Source organism: Oncorhynchus kisutch, linkage group LG20 (genome assembly GCF_002021735.2).
Source record: "Oncorhynchus kisutch isolate 150728-3 linkage group LG20, Okis_V2, whole genome shotgun sequence".
Taxonomy (NCBI): Eukaryota; Metazoa; Chordata; class Actinopteri; order Salmoniformes; family Salmonidae; genus Oncorhynchus; species Oncorhynchus kisutch.
The window spans coordinates 18,581,801-18,600,424 of record NC_034193.2 but is presented as its reverse complement, the minus strand read 5'-3'; the positions used below and the strand labels follow the sequence as shown (position 1 = coordinate 18,600,424).

The 18,624-nt window shown below is 42.9% G+C and overlaps 1 protein-coding gene and 1 pseudogene across 1 annotated transcript in view; one reads left to right on the top strand and one right to left on the bottom strand.

Moving 5' to 3' along the window:
* Positions 1–21: 21 nt before the first annotated feature.
* Positions 22–8,916, top strand: LOC109865136 (ATP-dependent RNA helicase DHX8-like; annotated as a pseudogene).
* Positions 8,917–12,380: 3,464 nt separating this feature from the next.
* LOC109865903 (ETS translocation variant 4-like) overlaps positions 12,381–18,624 on the bottom strand; it is a 28,819-nt gene continuing 22,575 nt past the window's right edge. Inside the window, exons 9-13 of the mRNA XM_020454405.2 lie at positions 17,159–17,227; positions 15,908–15,955; positions 14,626–14,798; positions 13,043–13,144; positions 12,381–12,849 (exon numbers count right to left, since the gene is read on the bottom strand). Of these exons, the coding sequence (XP_020309994.1) occupies positions 12,622–12,849; positions 13,043–13,144; positions 14,626–14,798; positions 15,908–15,955; positions 17,159–17,227 (620 nt within the window). The 3' untranslated portion in view covers positions 12,381–12,621. The remainder of the gene's footprint in view (positions 12,850–13,042; positions 13,145–14,625; positions 14,799–15,907; positions 15,956–17,158; positions 17,228–18,624) is intronic.

Below are 18,624 nucleotides of genomic sequence, written 5' to 3'. Positions count from 1 at the left end.
CTATAGTGTGCTGTGTCCTATATGGCCCAGGGTGGTAGGAGAGGTTGTGTGGGTGGAAGGTTCCTGCCAGGGCCCTAGACCAGTCATCTGAAGGGGTGGAGGTTAAATATCATGCCAGTTCATCTCAATTAAACACACTTCCCTCTTACACAGTTGATGGAAGGCAGATTGCAGCCAACATCAGAGGCATTGGCATGACGCCAGATGGCTTCCCGGAGTGGAAGAAACATGCCTTTGGCGGTAACCAGGCCTCTTATGGCAAGAAGACAGAGCTTACCATCCTGGAGCAGAGAGAGAGAGCCTGCCCATCTACAAGCTAAAGGAGAAGCTCACACAAGTCAACAATAGACATTGCCCTATAGAGAGAAATAAAGTTGTTTGTCAGACATTGCTTTATTTGTAAGGTAACCTGACTTCAATATTACTTCAACGGTTTAAATGATACATGGTATCCAGCTTTGGTCACCTCTCTTTTTCATTATGACTGGCTGTCCACGATAACCAGACCCTGATTGTGGTTGGAGAGACTAGCTCTGGGAAAACCACCCAGATCACCCAGTACCTGGCCGAGGCAGGCTACACCACTCGGGGGAAGATCGGCTGCACTCAGTCCCGTCGTGTGGCAGCCATGTCTGTGGCCAAGAGAGTCTCTGAAGAGTACGGTTGCTGTCTGGGCCAGGAGTTGAGTGAGCAGTTTTACCTTGGTATACTTTTTGGATTTTCTTTTAGTCAGTGACTTTGTGTATGAGGGACTTCTCACCTCTCAATTATTTTCCACACCAGGTGGACTACACCATCTGTTCTGCACCAGCCCTGAGACGGTGATCAAGTAAGTACATGACATATGGTATCCTGCCGAGGGAATGTCCAATAGACCCAGACATGGGTCAGTACACCCTCATCATGCTTGACGAGGCCCACGAGAGGACTCCATACTGACATGCTCTTTGATCTACTCAAGAAGATGCACATGGTCTTGTTCATAACAGCAAAACAGTCTGAATATTTCCTTGACTCCTTCCATTTTGAGAATAGTATAATGAGTGGTGTGTTAATTCCTTTAAATTCTCTGTCGAGAAACGCCCAGACATGATGCTGATTGTGTCCTCGTCAACACTAGATGCTCTCAAGTTAAACATATAAAAACATGTTTTTTAAATTCTATGCATTGTTAGGAAGGGCCCATAAGTAAGCATTTCACTGTTAGTCTACACCTGTTGCTTCTGAAGCATGTGACAAATAACCTTTGATGTGACTTGAGTTTTCCCAGTACTACTTTGAGGCGCCCATCTTCACCATCCCAGGACACACTTTCCCGGTGGAGGTGCTCTACTGCAAAGAGCCGGAGACAGACCACCTGGATACCAGTTTCATCACCGTCATGCAGGTCCTCACGAGTGAGCCCCCAGGTACGGTTAAAAATGGTTACAATGCATACATCCACAATGTCTACACTTCAGCGCCTGCGATAAGATGCAAATCCTCAATTGACATCTAAAGTTTAGGATTCGGCCATCAGTGACTCTTTGTCCTCTTTCGCTCCTTCTTTGCAGGTGATGTCCCGGTGTTTCTGGCGGGTCAGGAGGAGATTGACACACCTTGTATGAACGGATGAAGTCACTGGGACCTGAAGGGCCTGAAATCATTATCCTACTGGTCTACTCCGCCCTGCCCAGCGAGATGCAGACCCGTATCTTTGACCCTGCTCCCCCCTGCAGCAGAAAGGTACCAGAAGGGCCCACCCTAACACAAACCAGAACGGTCCCAAAAACACATACACACTCTTCTGCTGCCACACATTAGGAAGGCCTAAGCCTAATCATTTTGTGTTATTTGATTATACAGGTAATAATTGCAACTAACATTGCTGAGACTTCTCTAACCATTGATGAGATTTACTATGTGGTGGACCCAGGCTTTGTGAAGAAGAATGTCTACAATTCCAAGACTGGCAGCGACCAACTAGTGGTGACCCCCATATCCCAGGTAGGCTGAATAGATATATGCAGATATCCTTATCATGCATGGAGAAGGAACACTGAATGTTTTTTTTTAATGATGAATATACTTTGTCTTGTCCAAAGTATGAAACTGAAATCCAATCAAAATGAATCGCTATCTTTATCTTTCTCAGGCCCAAGCTAAGCAGCAGTCTGGTAGAGCAGGAAGAACTAATGCTAACGTCTGTTTACAGAGCGAGCATACAGAGATGAGGTGTTCACCAGCAATGTGCCTGAGATCCAGATAACTAACCTGTCCAGCACCATGCTGTCTCTCAAGGTACATAACACATACAGACACTAATTGGCATGTCCTAACACATACAGACACTAATTGGCATGTCCTAACACATACAGACACTACAGTTACTGATTATATGCTCATATTAGCACTGCAAAACACCAGAGTACCCTGCGTTAGTACAGGTTTATTTGCTCAGACCTGTTCTTCCAATGCCATCCACTCACTTACCTCTCTCCTTACTTCCTTAAGGCCACGGGCATCAATGACCTGCTATCGTTGACTTCATTTGACTTCCTCCTATGGATACAATTATTACAGTACATGCAGATATCCTTATAATGCATGGAGAAGGAACACTGACATTTTTTATCGGAGATGCTCTACATTTTAGGGGCTCTGGAGTAATGGTGCCGGAGAGGATGGTTGATGTTTTATTGGCTCTTATCCAACCGTGCTATTTTGTAGTTTTTTTTTGCATTTGTTGTAACTTATTTTGTACATAATGTTGCTGCTTCCGCCTCTTGTGAACGAAAAGAACTTCTGGACATCAGAACAGCGATTACACACATTGAATTTAGGAAGAAATTTTCATTAATGAGTCGGACAAGAGCGATTTACTCCAGACACTCGAACAGACCCTCATCCCCGTCATTCGCAGGAGTAAGAGACTGATATTTCGCGGAAGGAGGATCAGGCGGCGAGTGGCTAATCTGCCTTTGCCATCCGTATTATTAGCCAACGTACAATCACTGGAAAATAAATGGGACGAACTAAAAGCACGTATATCCTACAAACGGGACATAAAAAATGTAACATCTTATGTTTCGCCGAGTCGTGGCTGAACAACTACATGAATAACATACAGCTGGCAGGTTGGACACTCTATCGGCAGCATAGAACAGCAGCCTCTGGTAAGACAAGGGGTGGCGGTCTGTGTATATTTGTAAACAACAGCTGGTTCACGATATCTAAGGAAGTCTCAAGGTTTCTCATGATAAGCTGTAGACCACACTATCTTATCCTGATGAAGACAGCTTGGCTGTCGGAACATTGGTAATTACATTTTTGCATCTGAGCTCCTAGAGTGTGCGGCTCTCTTTTATTTTCAAGTTTTCTACTCCGCTAGCCAGCACCTCGTCTTAATAGGTGTGCGTTCATTTTTCTTCTAGACCACACTATCTACCTAGAGAGTTTTCATCTGTATTTTTCGTAGCTGTCTACATACCACCACAGACCGATGCTGGCACTAAGACCGCACTCAATGAGCTGTATACCGCCATAAGCAAACAGGAAAACGCTCATCCAGAGGAGGCGCTCCTAGTGGCCGTGGACTTTATTGCAGGGAAACTTAAATCCGTTATACAAAATTTCTATCAGCATGTTAAATGTGCAACCAGATGGGAAAAAAACTATAGACCACCTTTACTCCACACATAGAGACGCGTACAAAGTTCTCCCTCGTCCTCCATTTGGCAAATCTGACCATAACTCTATCTTCCTGATTCCTGCTTACAAGCAAAAATTAAAGCAGGAAGCACCCGTGACTCAGTCAATAACAAAGTGGTTAGATGAAGCAGATGCTAAACTACAGGACCCAGCTGTTCCGGATGACTGTGTGATCACGCTCTCCGCAGCCAATGTGATCAAGACCTTTAAACAGGTCAACATTCACAAGGCCGCAGGGCCAGATGGATTACCAGGACGTGTACTCTGACTATGCTCTGACCAACTGGCAAGAGTCTTCACTGACATTTTCAACCTCTCCCTGTCTGAGTCTGTAATATCAAAATGTTTCAAGAAGTCCACCATAGTCCCTATGCCCAAGAAAACTAAGGTAAATGACTACCGACCCATAGCACTCATGTCTGTAACCATGAAGTGCTTTGAAAGGCTGATCATGGCTCACATCAACACCATTATCCCAGAAACCCTAGACCCACTCCAATTTGCATACTGCCCCAACAGATCCACAGATGATGCAATCTCTATTGCACTCCACACTGCCCTTTCACACCTGGACAAAAGGAACACCTATGTGAGAATGCTATTCATTGACGACAGCTCAGCGTTCAACACGATAGTGCCCTCAAAGCTCATCACTAAGCTATGGACCCTAGGACTAAACACCTCCTTCTGCAACTGGATCCTGGACTTCCTGACGGGCCGCCCCTGGTGGTAAGGGTAGGTAACAACACATCCGCCACGCTGATCCTCAACACGGGGGCCCCTCAATGGTGTGTGCTTATAGTCTCCTCCTGTACTCCCTGTTCACTCATAATTGCTTGGCCAAACACGACTCCAACACCATCTTTAAGTTTGCTGATGACACAACAGCGGTAGGCCTGATCACCGACAACGATGAGACAGCCTATAGCGAGCAGGTCAGAGACCTGGCCGTGTGGTGCCAGGATAACAACCTCTCCCTCAACGGGATCAAGATAAAGGAGTTGATCGTGGAATACAGGAAAAGGAGGGCCGAACACACCCCCATTCTCGTCTAAGGGGCTGTAGTGGAGCAGGTTGAGAGCTTCAAATTCCTTGGCGTCCACATCACCAACAAACTAACATGGCCCAAGCACACCAAGACAGTTGTGAAGAGGGCACAAGAGGACAAAACCTATTCCCCCTCAGGAGACTGAAAAGATTTGGCATGGGTCCTCAGATCCTCAAAAGGTTCTACAGCTGCACCATCGAGAGCATCCTGATGGGTTGCATCACTGCCTGCTATTGCAACTGTTTGGCCTCCGACCGCAAGGCACTACAGAGGGTAGTGTGTACGGCCCAGTACATCACCGGAGCCAAGCTTCCTGACATCCAGGACCTCTATACCAGGAGGTGTCAGAGGAAGGCCCTGAAAATTGTCAAAGACTCCAGCCACCCTAATCATAGACTGTTCTCTCTGCTACCGCACGGCAAGCAGTACCGGAGAGCCAAGTCTAGGCCCAAGAGGCTTCTAAATAGCTTCTACCCCCAAGCCATAAGACTCCTGAACATCTAATCAAATGGCTACCCAGACTGCCCCCCGCCCTCTTCTACGCTGCTTCTACTCTGTTATTATCGCTGCATAGTCACTCTAATAACTCTTCCCACATGTACATATTACCTCAATTACCTCGACTAACCGGTGCCTCCGCACATTGACTCTGTACCGGTACCCCCTGTATATAGCCTCGCTATTGTTATCTTACTGCTGCGCTGTAATTATTTCTTACTTTAATTTCTTACTTTTATTTGGTATTTTCTTAAAACCGCAAGGCCGTGTAAGTAAGCATTTCACTGTAAGGTCTGTTGAATTCAGCGTGTGTGACAAATACAATTTCATTTGATTGACAAAGGTTTACTCGCTCACCTTGGACGCTGGATAAAATGGAGTATGGAACAACAAGCTAACTTAAAATTGGTCCGTTTATGGTCAGTGACTAGTCTGAGTTCAAATGGCCTTGACCCCAACCATAATATTATAGTAATGAATGTGATGAAATGTTATACACTCTTCCCCACTCCTCTCCCTCTGTTTGTGTCAGAGGGCTGTGATCCCTCTGGAGCCCATGCTGTGTAAGAAGCCGATCATGTCCGTCCACCTGGGCTGCAGTAAGGAGATGCTCACCGTTGTGTCCATGCTGCCTGTGCAGAACGTCTTCTCCAGGCCCAAGAAACCTCCGATCATAGGTCCATAAATACTATGTAACCATGGCTATTATTAATGTCCTCCAGGCCAGTGAGTGGTGTAAGTGAATATCACAGAGAGAACACGCACGGTTAAAATAAATCAACTTCTGGAGCTTTACAATGGTGAAAGCTATTCAAATGAGAATAAATGTATCTGCTGTGTCTGCAAATACTATTTTGTCATAAAACATTGGGGTCAACATCGTGTTTAATGTTGTTAGCTTTCGAGTTAGCTAGCGATCAAAATGACCTGAATGTCAGCCCCACATTCTGCTAGATTTGGCTGATAATAAATGTATTGATACATTACTTAAATTGCCTGAAGTCTCTCGAATTGGTTTCAAATGTGCACATCCCAACTTTGTTATACAGCACACATATTAGCTAATATCTACAGATGTTAGGGAGCTAGCTAGAAGAAGACAAGCTAGCATCAAATTAAAATGTAACTCACTGCAGTTGGACAAAACTGTTATTTTTTGTCTCGTTGGCTAACAAAATATAATATTACTACTTGTTGACATACAGTTGAAGTCGGAAGTTTACATACACCTTAGCGAAATACATTTAAACTCAGTTTTTCACAATTCCTATCGTTTAATCCTAGTAAAAATTCCCTGTTTTAGGTCAGTTAGGATCACCACTTTATTTTAAGAATATGAAATGTCAGAATAACAGTAGAGAGCATGATTTATTTCAGCTTTTATTTTTTTCATCACATTCCCAGTGGGTCAGAAGTTTACATACACTCAATTATATTTGGTAGCATTGCCTTTAAATTGTTTAACTTGGGTCAAACGTTTCAGGTAGCCTTCCACACACCTCCCACAATAAGTTGGGTAAATTTAGAATTTAAGCCATTTTGTCACAACTTTGGAAGTATGCTTGGGGTCATTGTCCATTTGGAAGACCCATTTGCGACCAAGCTTTAACTTCCTGACTGATGTCTTGAGATGTTGCTTCAATATATCCACATAATTTTACTCCCTCATGATGCCATCTATTTTGTGAACTGCACCAGTCCTTCCTGCAGTAAAGCACCCCCACAACATGATGCTACCACCCCCGTACTTCATGGTTGGGATGGTGTTCTTCGGGTTGCAAGCCTCCACCTTTTTCCTCCAAACATAACGATGGTCATTATGGCCAAACAGTTATTTTTTTGTTTCATCAGACCAGAGGACATTACTCCAAAAAGTACAGTCTTTGTCCCCATGTGCAGTTGTAAACTATAGTCAGGCTTTTTTATGGCGGTTTTGGAGCAGTGGCTTCTCCTTGCTGAGCGGCCTTTAGGTTATGTCGATATAGGACTCGTTTTACTGTGGATATAGATGTTTGTACCTGTTTCCTCCAGCATCTTCACAGGGTCCTTTGCTGTTGTTCTGGGATTGATTTGCACTTTTCGCACTAAAGTACGTTCATCTCTAGGAGACAGAACGTGTCTCCTTCCTGAGCGGTATGATGGCTGAGTGGTCCCATGGTGTTTATACTTGCGTACTATTGTTTGTACAGATGAACGTGGTACCTTCAGGCATTTGGAAATTGCTCCCAAGGATGAACCAGACTTGTGGGGGTCTACAATTTTTTTTCTGAGGTCTTGGCTGATTTCTTTTGATTTCCCCATGATGTCAAGCAAAGAGGCACTAAGTTTGAAGGTAGGCCTTGAAATACATCCACAGGTACACCTCCTGTTGACTCAAATGATGTCAATTAGCCTATCAAAAGCTTCAAAAGCCATGCCATCATTTTCTGGAATTTTACAAGCTGTTTAAAGGCACAGTCAACTTAGTGTATGTAAACTTCTGACCCACTGGAATTGTGATACAGTGAATTATAAGTGAAATTATCTGTTTGTAAACAATTGTTGAAAAAATTACTTTTGTCATGCACAAAGTAGATGTCCTTACCGATTTGCCAAAACTATAGTTTCTTAACAAGAAATTTGTGGAGTGGTTGAAAAACGAGTTTTAATGACTCCATCACAAGTGTATGTAAACTTCTGACTTCAACTTTAGGTTAACTAGCTTACTAAAATTCGGATTGTTTTCTCTATTGAAATGCACGGTGGAGTGTACAACTTTGCGTGCAAATGCTCGAGTCGTTGTGCACATGTACCCTCCGTAGGATTTGGATACCCTTGTGCATGGTGGGTTATTATGGGTTTACTTCCAAAATCATCTGCTATCACATTTGTTGATGGTGGTGAATTATGGTTAACTGACTTCCCTAACTTGTCATATATTGGTGGAAGCCTCAGACCATAATGAGACAGTTGTAGCCTAATGTGATTGGTGTTGATCAGTTGATGGCCAGTCATCGCTTTTGTAATTTTATTCTGTGCCGCCCCGGGACAAGCAGGCCCTGGCTGACCAGAAGAAGGCCACGTTCCACCAAGCCGAGGGATCCCACCTTACCCTGCTGAATGTCTATAGCTCCTGGATGGAAGAACAAGTTCACCAACCCTTTGTGCTTCGAGAACTTTATCCAGACTCGCTCCTTGCAAACAGATGCTGGGCATCATGGACAGGTAGGACATTCATCATAAGAATTTCTAATTCATTCTATATCCGGGAACGTTCTCTACTGGTATTATTACTTGTGCATCTTATTAATCCTGTGACTCAAAGACACAATCTCTGGGGCCTAAATGTAACTTAATCGAATTCACATTTATGGATTTCATAGATAATCTATATGCCTACTTGTATCAATAATTTGGACATAGGGTGAATTATTGTGTGTTACTTTGACCTGTGCCACGTGGAAAGGCCACAGTGCTCAAACAAAAGGTAATCTGCAGTGGTTTCTTCCCAGAATGCAGCTAAAAAGGAACTCTGGGAAGGCTACTGTACCCTCATTGACCAGCAGGTGGTGTAAATCCAACTCTCCAGATCTCTGTTCAACATCCAGCCTGAGTTATGAGTCTATAACCATTGGGGCTCTAAGCATAGTCACGAGCAACTTTCATACATTTTTACTGGGGCTAGTGTTGCCTCTACGTAATGGACTCCTTGTATATACCATATATGTCTTGAAAGGCACCACTGTTCCGTGTTGGCCACCCATTTTTGGAAGTAAAGAGTGTAAGTGTATAGACTGTGCTACTTTTTAATATATATAATCAGGGAACAGATCTCCAGAAAGATTAAAAACATACTCTTCTATACCCTAATTTTCCCCACTCCTTTCATCCCTTTATCACAGTCTAAGGCACTGCATCTCAGTGCAAGAGGCGTCACTACAGTCCCTGGTTTGAATCCAGGCTGTATCACATCCGGCCGTGATTGGGAGTCCCGTAGGACGGCGCACAATTGGCCAAGCGTTGTCCGGTTTTGGCCGGGGTAGGCCGTTATTGTAAATGAGAATTTGGTTCTTAACTGACTTGCCTAGTTAAATAAAGGTTAAATATCGACAGGTTGGTGTATGAGTTGCTGCCGACAATGCATCAAACAGAAGATGCAGCAGTGCCTCGAGCCCCTCTATAACCGCTACGAAGAGCCCAACGTATAGAGAATCTTCCGCACCTTCCGCAGGAAATAGATGTGTATCCCTTTACCCTTACACACAGGCTCACACCACAGCAAGAGAGAGAGAGGGGGAGACAGTCATTGATTGGTTGATACATACCAGGCCATTGTTCTTCTCTGTGTTCCTTGAGTCATTTGGTTTTATGGTTCAATGTCAGTTAACTTACTCCCCTCAGATAGAAATCAAAAGTTAGTTTTACTTAAGAAGTTGAATGTATAAATCACCTTAAAACCGAACACCAGGGATTCCCTTAAATAAATAACTATTAAGTGAATAGGAAGGGAAGGGCAGTAATCTCATCAGCCAGTGGAAGTCTGTCTGTTTTTGAGGACACAATGCACAGAGTTCGATTAGTCTAGTGATCTCATGTAAATAGTTTATATCAAGGGAAATGGATGGGACTTTGATTGTAGGTCAGCAATTGCCAGATCTGTCGTTTCATTAAGACGACGGAAATGTAATCAGACTGAAATTATGAGTGAATCCTTTACTGTAATCGCCAGTGAAATGCCTTCTTTTTTTTCCCCGAAATGACCATAAACCTCATAAAATATTGGATGGTCTCATGACTGTTGGTTTTTTGTTGTTGCTGTTATGTTATAATTAAACTGTCATGATCCGTCAGTGACATAAATGGATAGTATAAAACAGACCAGTTACAGAATTGGTCCTTGCAGAACTACCATCAAAAGTTTGCAGGTAGCCGAGCGATTAAGAGTGTTGGGCCAGTAACTGAAAGGTCGCTGGTTTGAGTCCCCGAGCCAACTAGGTGAAAAACCTTTCAATGTGCCCTTGAGCAAGGCACATTGCATATTTATTCATCTGGCAAATAGACACGCCCCTTTTAAACATTTCAGAGTCAAAGATAGATCTAACCCTAGGTTTTCTTCTGAGCTATCTGAGCTCATTCAGATGAGAAATCAGGACTGGGCCAAAGCAAGGGAAACTGACTCTGTAGTGGACTGGCAATCTTTCAATTGAAAAACAGATGTACTATCTCGATTAAGAAGGCTAAATCAAGCTACTTTTTAAGCTCTATCTCTGACTCTGCTGGTGAGTCAATCGACTTGCTCTTCCCTCTGCCAGCCTTTAGCCGACCCAACGGTTAACCCGTCAACTTCTAGTGAAACTTTGTTTTCAATACAACAATTTACTGTCTGTGATGTGCTAGATGCCTTGCTTAAGATTGATGTGAAAATATCCACTGAAAAAAAATCCGCTGTTATGCTTGATCCATATTTGCTGCAGATCTCTGCCCCCCGAATTGCTGAATCATGAATCAATATTTTTTACCTGACTATTATATCTGGTTCAATCCTCAAGGTGTGGAAGGCGTCCATGTGCTCCCCATTCACCAAGGTGGTGACCTTTGTGACCTAAATAATGATTGCCCTATTTTTAAACTTTCTTGACTAGCCTAAAATATTAAAATCCTTGATTTAATTCTCATCTAAGATCTTTCTTATCTTTGAAATATATTCTAAATGTACATCAGTTAGACCAGGTGATAGCACTAATCTCTGCTGCATCTCTAGTTGTAAATGATGTGGTTAACTGCATGGATAAAAGGCAACATTGTGCTGCCCTCTTCATTGACCTGTCAAAGGCCTTCGATACTATTGATCACTCACTGCTAATTCAGAGGCTTTCCTCGATTGGCCTTGACCAGGCTGCATGTAACTGGTTTAACAATTACTTGACGGATAGAACTCAATGTGTATCTACTGATGGTGTTAAATCAGGTTGACTGGATATTGTGAAAGGTGTCACGCAGGGGTCAATTCTGGGTCCTTTGCTTTTTATTGTTTACTTGTGTCTGTAAAGAATTATAACGTGCACTTGTTTGCCGATGATACTGTTGCGTGTGCTATTACCCCCACGGTTGACCAGGCTCTATCTGAACTACAGTCTGCTTTCATCGTATTACAGAAAAACTTTGACATGAAATTCGTGTTGAAGTGTATGTTGTTCTCTAGAGTGCATAAAAATAACTCTTGATTATTTACTTTTAATGCTTTCCATATTGATTGTGTCCCTGCTTACACATATCTGGGCATCTGGATAGCTGAAAAATGTTGATGAGTGAAGAAGCTGAGAATAAAAATGGGCTTTTATAGAAATAGGTCCTGCCTCTTGCTAAATAGTAGAAAGCAGATTATTCAGTCGACAGTCCTATGGAAACATCCTCTGTTATGAAAGCAGCTGCCTCTTCATTAAAGTCATTTTGTACTCATGCAGTTTAGTACTCATTACTGCATTCTCTACCAGAAAGTTGGTTGGCCCTCTTTGATGTCACGTAGGTTGATGCCTTGCTATGTTTTCATTTATAAAGCCCTTTTACAAAAAAAGTCCCACTGTACCTAACATCCATTACTAAACTTTAGCCACTAATCTGAGACCCATGGTCTCAGGGCTGGTAAACTCTTGAAATTCCTGTGGTCTCTACTGAGTTAGGTAAATCAGCTTTTAGTTTTTATGTACCTTATATTGTGGAACAATATATCAAAATATTCATAAAGGCGAAATAAAAAAGTCACTCTGGATAAGAGCGTCTTCTAAATGACTTTAAATGTCAAATTTACATTTCAACTGATTCTTTGAATTGATGAATTTTCAGGTGTCCCATTGCAGCTGGAGCGTGCTGTGTGTGCATATATTAGAAGAGAAACAGCCTGACCTTTGAGAACCTTTGTAGTAATCATGTTTCCTAGTTGACATAAGGTGTGACCACTGATACCGTCAGAAAAGGAAATGGCAGGTAGGAAATGCATGTGCTCTTTTGTCACTGACTTTGACTTCAGTTTGGTTAACTGATTTTGATGCCCATGATTTAGAAATGACTCCATACCTTGAGATAACACCCATTCTCCCTCTGTGTAGCCATTCCCAATCTGCCACAATGTTATCAGAGGAGTAAAACAACATCTTGGCACATAGAGTAGTAGTAATATTGTGTCTTTATTAAGCAATCTCTTTAACCACAGTCATGTGTATGGATTGAATAGGCCTCAGAAGTGAGAGGAATGCAGCTGTTAAAAACTCAAAAATCCCTAATGAGATTAATTCAAACAAAAACAAAAAAACACCATAGCCTTATATACAAGTGAATGGGGTGGGCATGTGCAATAGGTGGGTATTATGGGATATTACAGAGAGAATTTGGAGGATGGGGTCGTAGCATTAGTACATGTAGCCTTTGGAGTAGGGCTGGGCGCCCATGTTTGGTGGGGCTTGTTCTTGGGGGTAGGAGGCCCCCTCGTCCATGTGGGACAGGGGCACGGTGTCCTCCTCGTTGACATAGCGCTCAAACTCGGCCTTCAGGCCGGGCCGATGGCTGTCGGGGAAGGCCAGGGAGATGAGGGCCTCGGGCTCGCACACAAACTTGTAAACATAGCGCTCCCCTGCCACCTGCAAACACAGAGGAAAGGGATTTCTCTGTTAATTCGTTGGTGTTGTTGTACTAATGCAAGTACGGAACAAATAAGCCATTTCATATAAAAACATTGCTTCCAAATTGAATTGAAGGAGCCAACAAACTGACAGGCAGTCTCTCCACTCTCAGAGACAAACCGGAACTGCTGAGTAAAGCCTTGGTTTGTACCTTCTGCATAATTCCCTTCTCGTAGTAATATCGCAGAGAGCGACTGAGCTTGTCATAGTTCATGGCTGGACGGTTCTTCTGCATGCCCCACAGCCTGGCCACCTGAGAGGAGAGAGGGAATGAGAGAGGAGGGAGGGATAAGAAGAAAGCGAGAGGAGGGAGGGAACATAGGGAGAAGAGAGAGAGGTGGTTTTGCATCTGGGTCCTTTCAGCTCCAATGGATAGACCCTCTGCTCTTTACAGGTGAATGAACACACATTAAAGGAGACAATGTTTTTATAATCTGTCAAAGGACACTCCTATTATACTTTATTATATAGATTGAGTTTAGATGGAGGAAGAACTTTCACTCAGGAACCAATATGAATGAATTCCAAATAATTTGCCCTTGAAGGAACAACACAATTTTTCTTGCGTCAGCCTGCAATGTTTCACTGCCACCACTAGGGGTCCTCGGTGACCAGTTGAAATGCTCTTCCTCTCCGAGCTAACTGACTCATCATGTCAAAAGCAGGGCGAGTCCCCACATGTGGATTCACTTCCTTTTTATGTAACCCATCACCACTTGAATACAAACAGAGTCCCACAATGTACGCAGTGAAATAAGAGTCTGGTGCCTGGTTCTCATTGAGACGGCGTCGTGAAATTTGTCTCAACCTTCCGTTGAACAGCCTGTTAATTCCAATACCTATGAAAAGTCTCACATCTCCAAGCGAGTGTGAAGTGAAACCACTGTGTATGAGCTTTGTGTTGTTGACAAACATTCTGGTCACTAGGAAGAGTTCAGTGTAGATGAGGCATATTAGACTCCTGACTCGGCGGTTCAAGGGAGGTTTGAGGGAATGCTAGTGTCCCAGAGCAGACTCCTCTCTTTGATCCTGAGTGCACACTCAACCTTAATTGCTCTTGTAAAAACCTTGCAGTATGAATTATTTACGTACAGCTACCAGATAATGGAAGTGTCATTGTATCAGAATGTCTTATAAATAAACGTCTTAGAAGTTTATTCAAACAGGTAAATGAATTTCTAAGTCAACAGCCCTCAACTTCAAAAGCTCCTCTCATACATTTCATTGACTTATGGGTAATGTGATGTAAGGAGTGAATATTAGGTGATGAATCTCTTCCTCCATTTTGTGTGTGTTATCTACTGTTACGATTGGTAAATAATGCATGGAGGCTAATGGGCGCCTGCCAGTTTAGATCAGTGCATGGCCCAAGAGGGATTGTATCGAAGTAGGGAGGGGGAGGGAGGAACAATCTCAAACATTGAAACGTTATTCTCGACAATACACGATCCGCATTAAAGACCTCCTACATCTGACTGACCCAAAGCTACTTCTAATGTTTCTAAATAACGGTCAGATCCCAAATGGACTTCACGGAAACGTAACAGAAATGCTGTAGATTTAGCTAGTCTAGACCCCGGTTGTGTTAGGATTAGGGTTAAGGTTGGGCCTTACCCCTTCTGACTTGATGAGTTTGAACTCTACTTCTTGCTTTTTTCAACAAAGAGCAAAGATCCCAAATGGACTTATAATATGACGTAACTGTAGGTCTAGTTACTGTAGGTTGGGCCTTACCTCCTCAGGTTCGATTAGTTTGAACTCCATGCCGCGGCCGGTCCAGGCGATGAAGTGTGCGTTGCCAGGGTCGTCCAGCAGGGCCACCAGGAACTGCCAGAGCTGCAGGGATCCCCGGCGCTGGTAGGGGGCCCCCTCACGGAACACGGTACCGCCCTCCTGCTTCACCTCACCTGGAGAGGAAAAGGGATGCTGCAGGTTGGACCAGGCTGGAGGCTCAGGCTGTTTGAGGAAGTATGCAGCGACCATTGACTAGGGATGGTACAATCAGTGTATAATCGTGTAACAGACTATTATAACTGCCGTAACAAAACCAAAACCATTGTGCGGTTGAGTCTGAGTCTGTTTCTGGGTAACATGTTTTTTTTTTTTACAACGTGATGAAACCTTGTTGCTCCATGCTGCAATAAGCAAGGTGTTGTAGCAAACAAGTCTTTGATTGCCTAGGCAACGCCCCCCTCCGTGCAGCTGCAGCACATGTAGTCAGGAGTGGAGGAGAAAATGAGCTTCTTAATAATAAATAAATGATTTGCTATTCAAATTATTATAACAGTGGTCATTTGACTGACCATTAACCTGCAACCAAAGTTCCATGACCATCACAGCCCTACCATTGACATAGGACAGCTAATGACAGGGATGGCAATGTGGGCAAAGATTTTTCAACATTACTAATAGGATAATGGATGAGACAGTATGGCTGTCTTGACAGGCTTAAGATACTGTAGTAAGTGCAACATTGTGAGTGACAGTTGATTGATTAATTGACAAGCAGGGAATGGTGCCAATATATAGTTCTATGAGTGTGGGAACATGGGGACTGTCACTGTAAGTAGCTGTCACTCTAACCCGGTGTGTTTCGCCAGTTCAACCTGTGCAGGAGCCCTCAGGCTCTCCCCTCACATCAGTCACCCCAGTGCACCATGGGAAACTGACTATCACCTTGCTCCCATGACACAGGAGCCGGTCCTTACCTCAAGCACGGGAAACAAAACCCACTAACTCAGCTCCAACCAGGAGCCTGTTATGCAAAAAAAAAAAACTCTAAACTCGTTCAGTTATACTTTATCTGATACTATTGGCAGTGATATAGTGCTGATACCGATACACGTACTTGGGAAGATTATTGTGAGCGATAGGTACTCGATCCCAAATGGATTCTATGTCTCTCCCATGGAGAACTGACAGTGGACACCTTCAGTGCCATCATCAATAACCATAATCTGATCTCAGTGACACCTATTGGAGTGGATTGGAGTGTGCAAGGAGTTGTAAGACTCACCTTCTAATTTCTCAGGAACGACACGGGAGTCGTTTTCAAAGAGATAGCCTGTAAGAAAAGACAGTGTTTAAAGTGGTCTTGTGTTGCTATAGCTTGTTCACCATGCCATATCTCGGATCACATTTTCACAAAATGAATGACTATACTGGGTTCATGTATCTCTTACACTTCAACAAGAATGTGTAGAGCACTTAGTGAGAAGGGGAGGATTCCTCACAAGAAACATCTCGAAAGGACTCCATCTTCCCTCTTACTTTTGTTTTAATAATACTTTTGATTTGAAGTGTCTAATACTCTTGTGATTCCTAAAGGGGCACCTCAACACTGATTTGGTAAAAGGCTGAGGGATGGGTCTGGAGATATAGACAGAGCTATGGATACAAGGACTGACCATCCATGATATCAACATTTATAGTTTTGTTTTGAGACTGTATGTACAGTGTTTGTTTACATGTAAAACAAATGTATATTTTGGGTTCTGATGGGGTACGACAGTTAAACGAAGCTCATGAGTAGGCCGTCATTGTAAATAAGAATTTGTTCTTAACTGAAGGTTAAATAAAGGTTAAATGCATTTTTTTAAGGAGGCATCTATAAGTTATATTCTCCAAGAATCATTGGGTATATATCATTCATTTAAAAGGCTAAAATGGATGAAGCAACTGCAGAATGCCTGTTTAATAATACAATCTGTTTTGTGATTGGCTGTTCAAGAGCAATTCCTGAATTCTCACTTATTTAGGAAATTATGCTGGACAAGAACTAGAATGACCCAAAATGGTGTGACAAACAAAGGGCGTGAAGATGAGGATTGTTTTTCTTTTCTCAAGGAAAAATACTCTGGCTTTTTCCAGGAGTAATATTTATCCAGGGATTCTTGGGGCATGGGAGAGGCCAGAGCCTATGCCAATGGAAACATAGACACAACCGCCGGTTAGCCAATGGAAATAAGGACACTCTGGGCTGGTTAGCCAATGACCGCAAAGCTACAGCCAGTAGCCAGGCCTAATTTAAATGAATAATAGGAGAGGGAGATTCAGAACATGTAGTATCCCCCATCCTATCTTCAGTGCCATGAACCATTGGCACAGACTTTTGGTAATAAGGCATGCATGTAAAAAAACAACAACATGATTAGGCAGTTATAATGCATTATAACACTTGTCATAAATGTCTATGTAGTATCTACGACGGGCTTATACATGCATATAACAGGTAATAATGAATTACACCAGACACATTTCTGCTTACCTTCATTGTTGTGCTGGGGGTTGGGGTACCCCTCGTTGTGGTGGTACATGGAAGGACATCGAGGCACATCTATAGGACAGAAAAACAAGCATACACCTATTGGTCAATGCAGTGAATCAAAAACAATCAGTAAAATAGTTTTCAGTGTACAGATGGATTTCCTTCCTCAGTCTATATACACTAGGCCAATATCCATGGGGAGAAAGAGCATTAATGTGCATATTTTTGTTTTAATCGCGAGGACAAAACCTTAATTTGTCCTAATATCACTTGTATCCGACAGTATTTTTAGGCCATGAGTTAGCTCCTAGGGAAGAGCAGCAGTATAGTTCAGTGCATTGGTAGAGAATGTGAGTCTGCATTGTCAGCACTCTGTCCATCCACCTGTACACACCTCTACCTGACTCAACCATCCCACACTGCAAATGGATGGGATCTTCATACTTCTATCAATCCCGAATCAAATGTCCATTTCCTAAAGTTGTATTAATTGAAAACCTTGGATGTTTCCGCCTGTTGCTAATGGCTGCGCCTGGGTTGGTGACAAACTGCTCTTATCGCCTACACAGTGTACAGTATGTGTGCCTGTGTGAGTGAGTGCATGAATGGCAAGAGGAGGCCAGAGTGGGTGAAAGGTGGAGCAGCTCTCGTCTCCTGCCTCGTCTGTCTCTCAGTGGTGTTTAGCCTGGTGACTCACTCCTGGAGAGTGCAGTTGCAGCGCTGTGGCTGTGATAGGATGTCACTGGGGTATATCAGACCCTCCATTCCGGGCCAGCAGACTATCACACTGTAAATAATATCACTGCCAGCCAGGGAAGCCTGCCACTGGGGAGTGATGGGAAGATTTGGGATGAGAGCGCCCGGGTCAATCGTTTGCTGGCTGGTGTCGCCAGCTTTCGTAGCCATTTTGTGTCTTTCACGCAACACAATGGCACACATTAGTATACTAGATGGACATTTGAATATGAAAAAGACAACTTTATTCACAAGCCTGAACTGCATAACTGCCTATGTGCTAGTGGTGCGCTTATCTATCATTTTGGTCACATTTCAGCAGTGGTGTCAAGTACTTCAGTAAAAATACTTTAAAGTACTACTTAAGTCGTTTTTGGGGTTATCTGTACTTTACTATTTATATTTTTGCCATACATTTTTCCTGACACCCAAAAGTACTCATTACATTTTGACAGGAAAATGGTCCAATTCACACACTTAATGAAGAAAACATCCCTGGTCATGACTACTGTCTATGATCTGGCAGATTCACTAAACACAAACGCTTTGCTTGTAAATGATGTCTGAGTGTTGAAGTGTGCCCCTGGATATCTGTAAATAAACAAAAAAAATTTTTAAATGTGCCTCCTGGTTTGCTTAATATAAGGAATTTGAAAATATTCATACTTTTACTTTTGATACTTAAGTATATTTAAAACCAAATACTTTTAGACTTTTACTCAAGTCATATT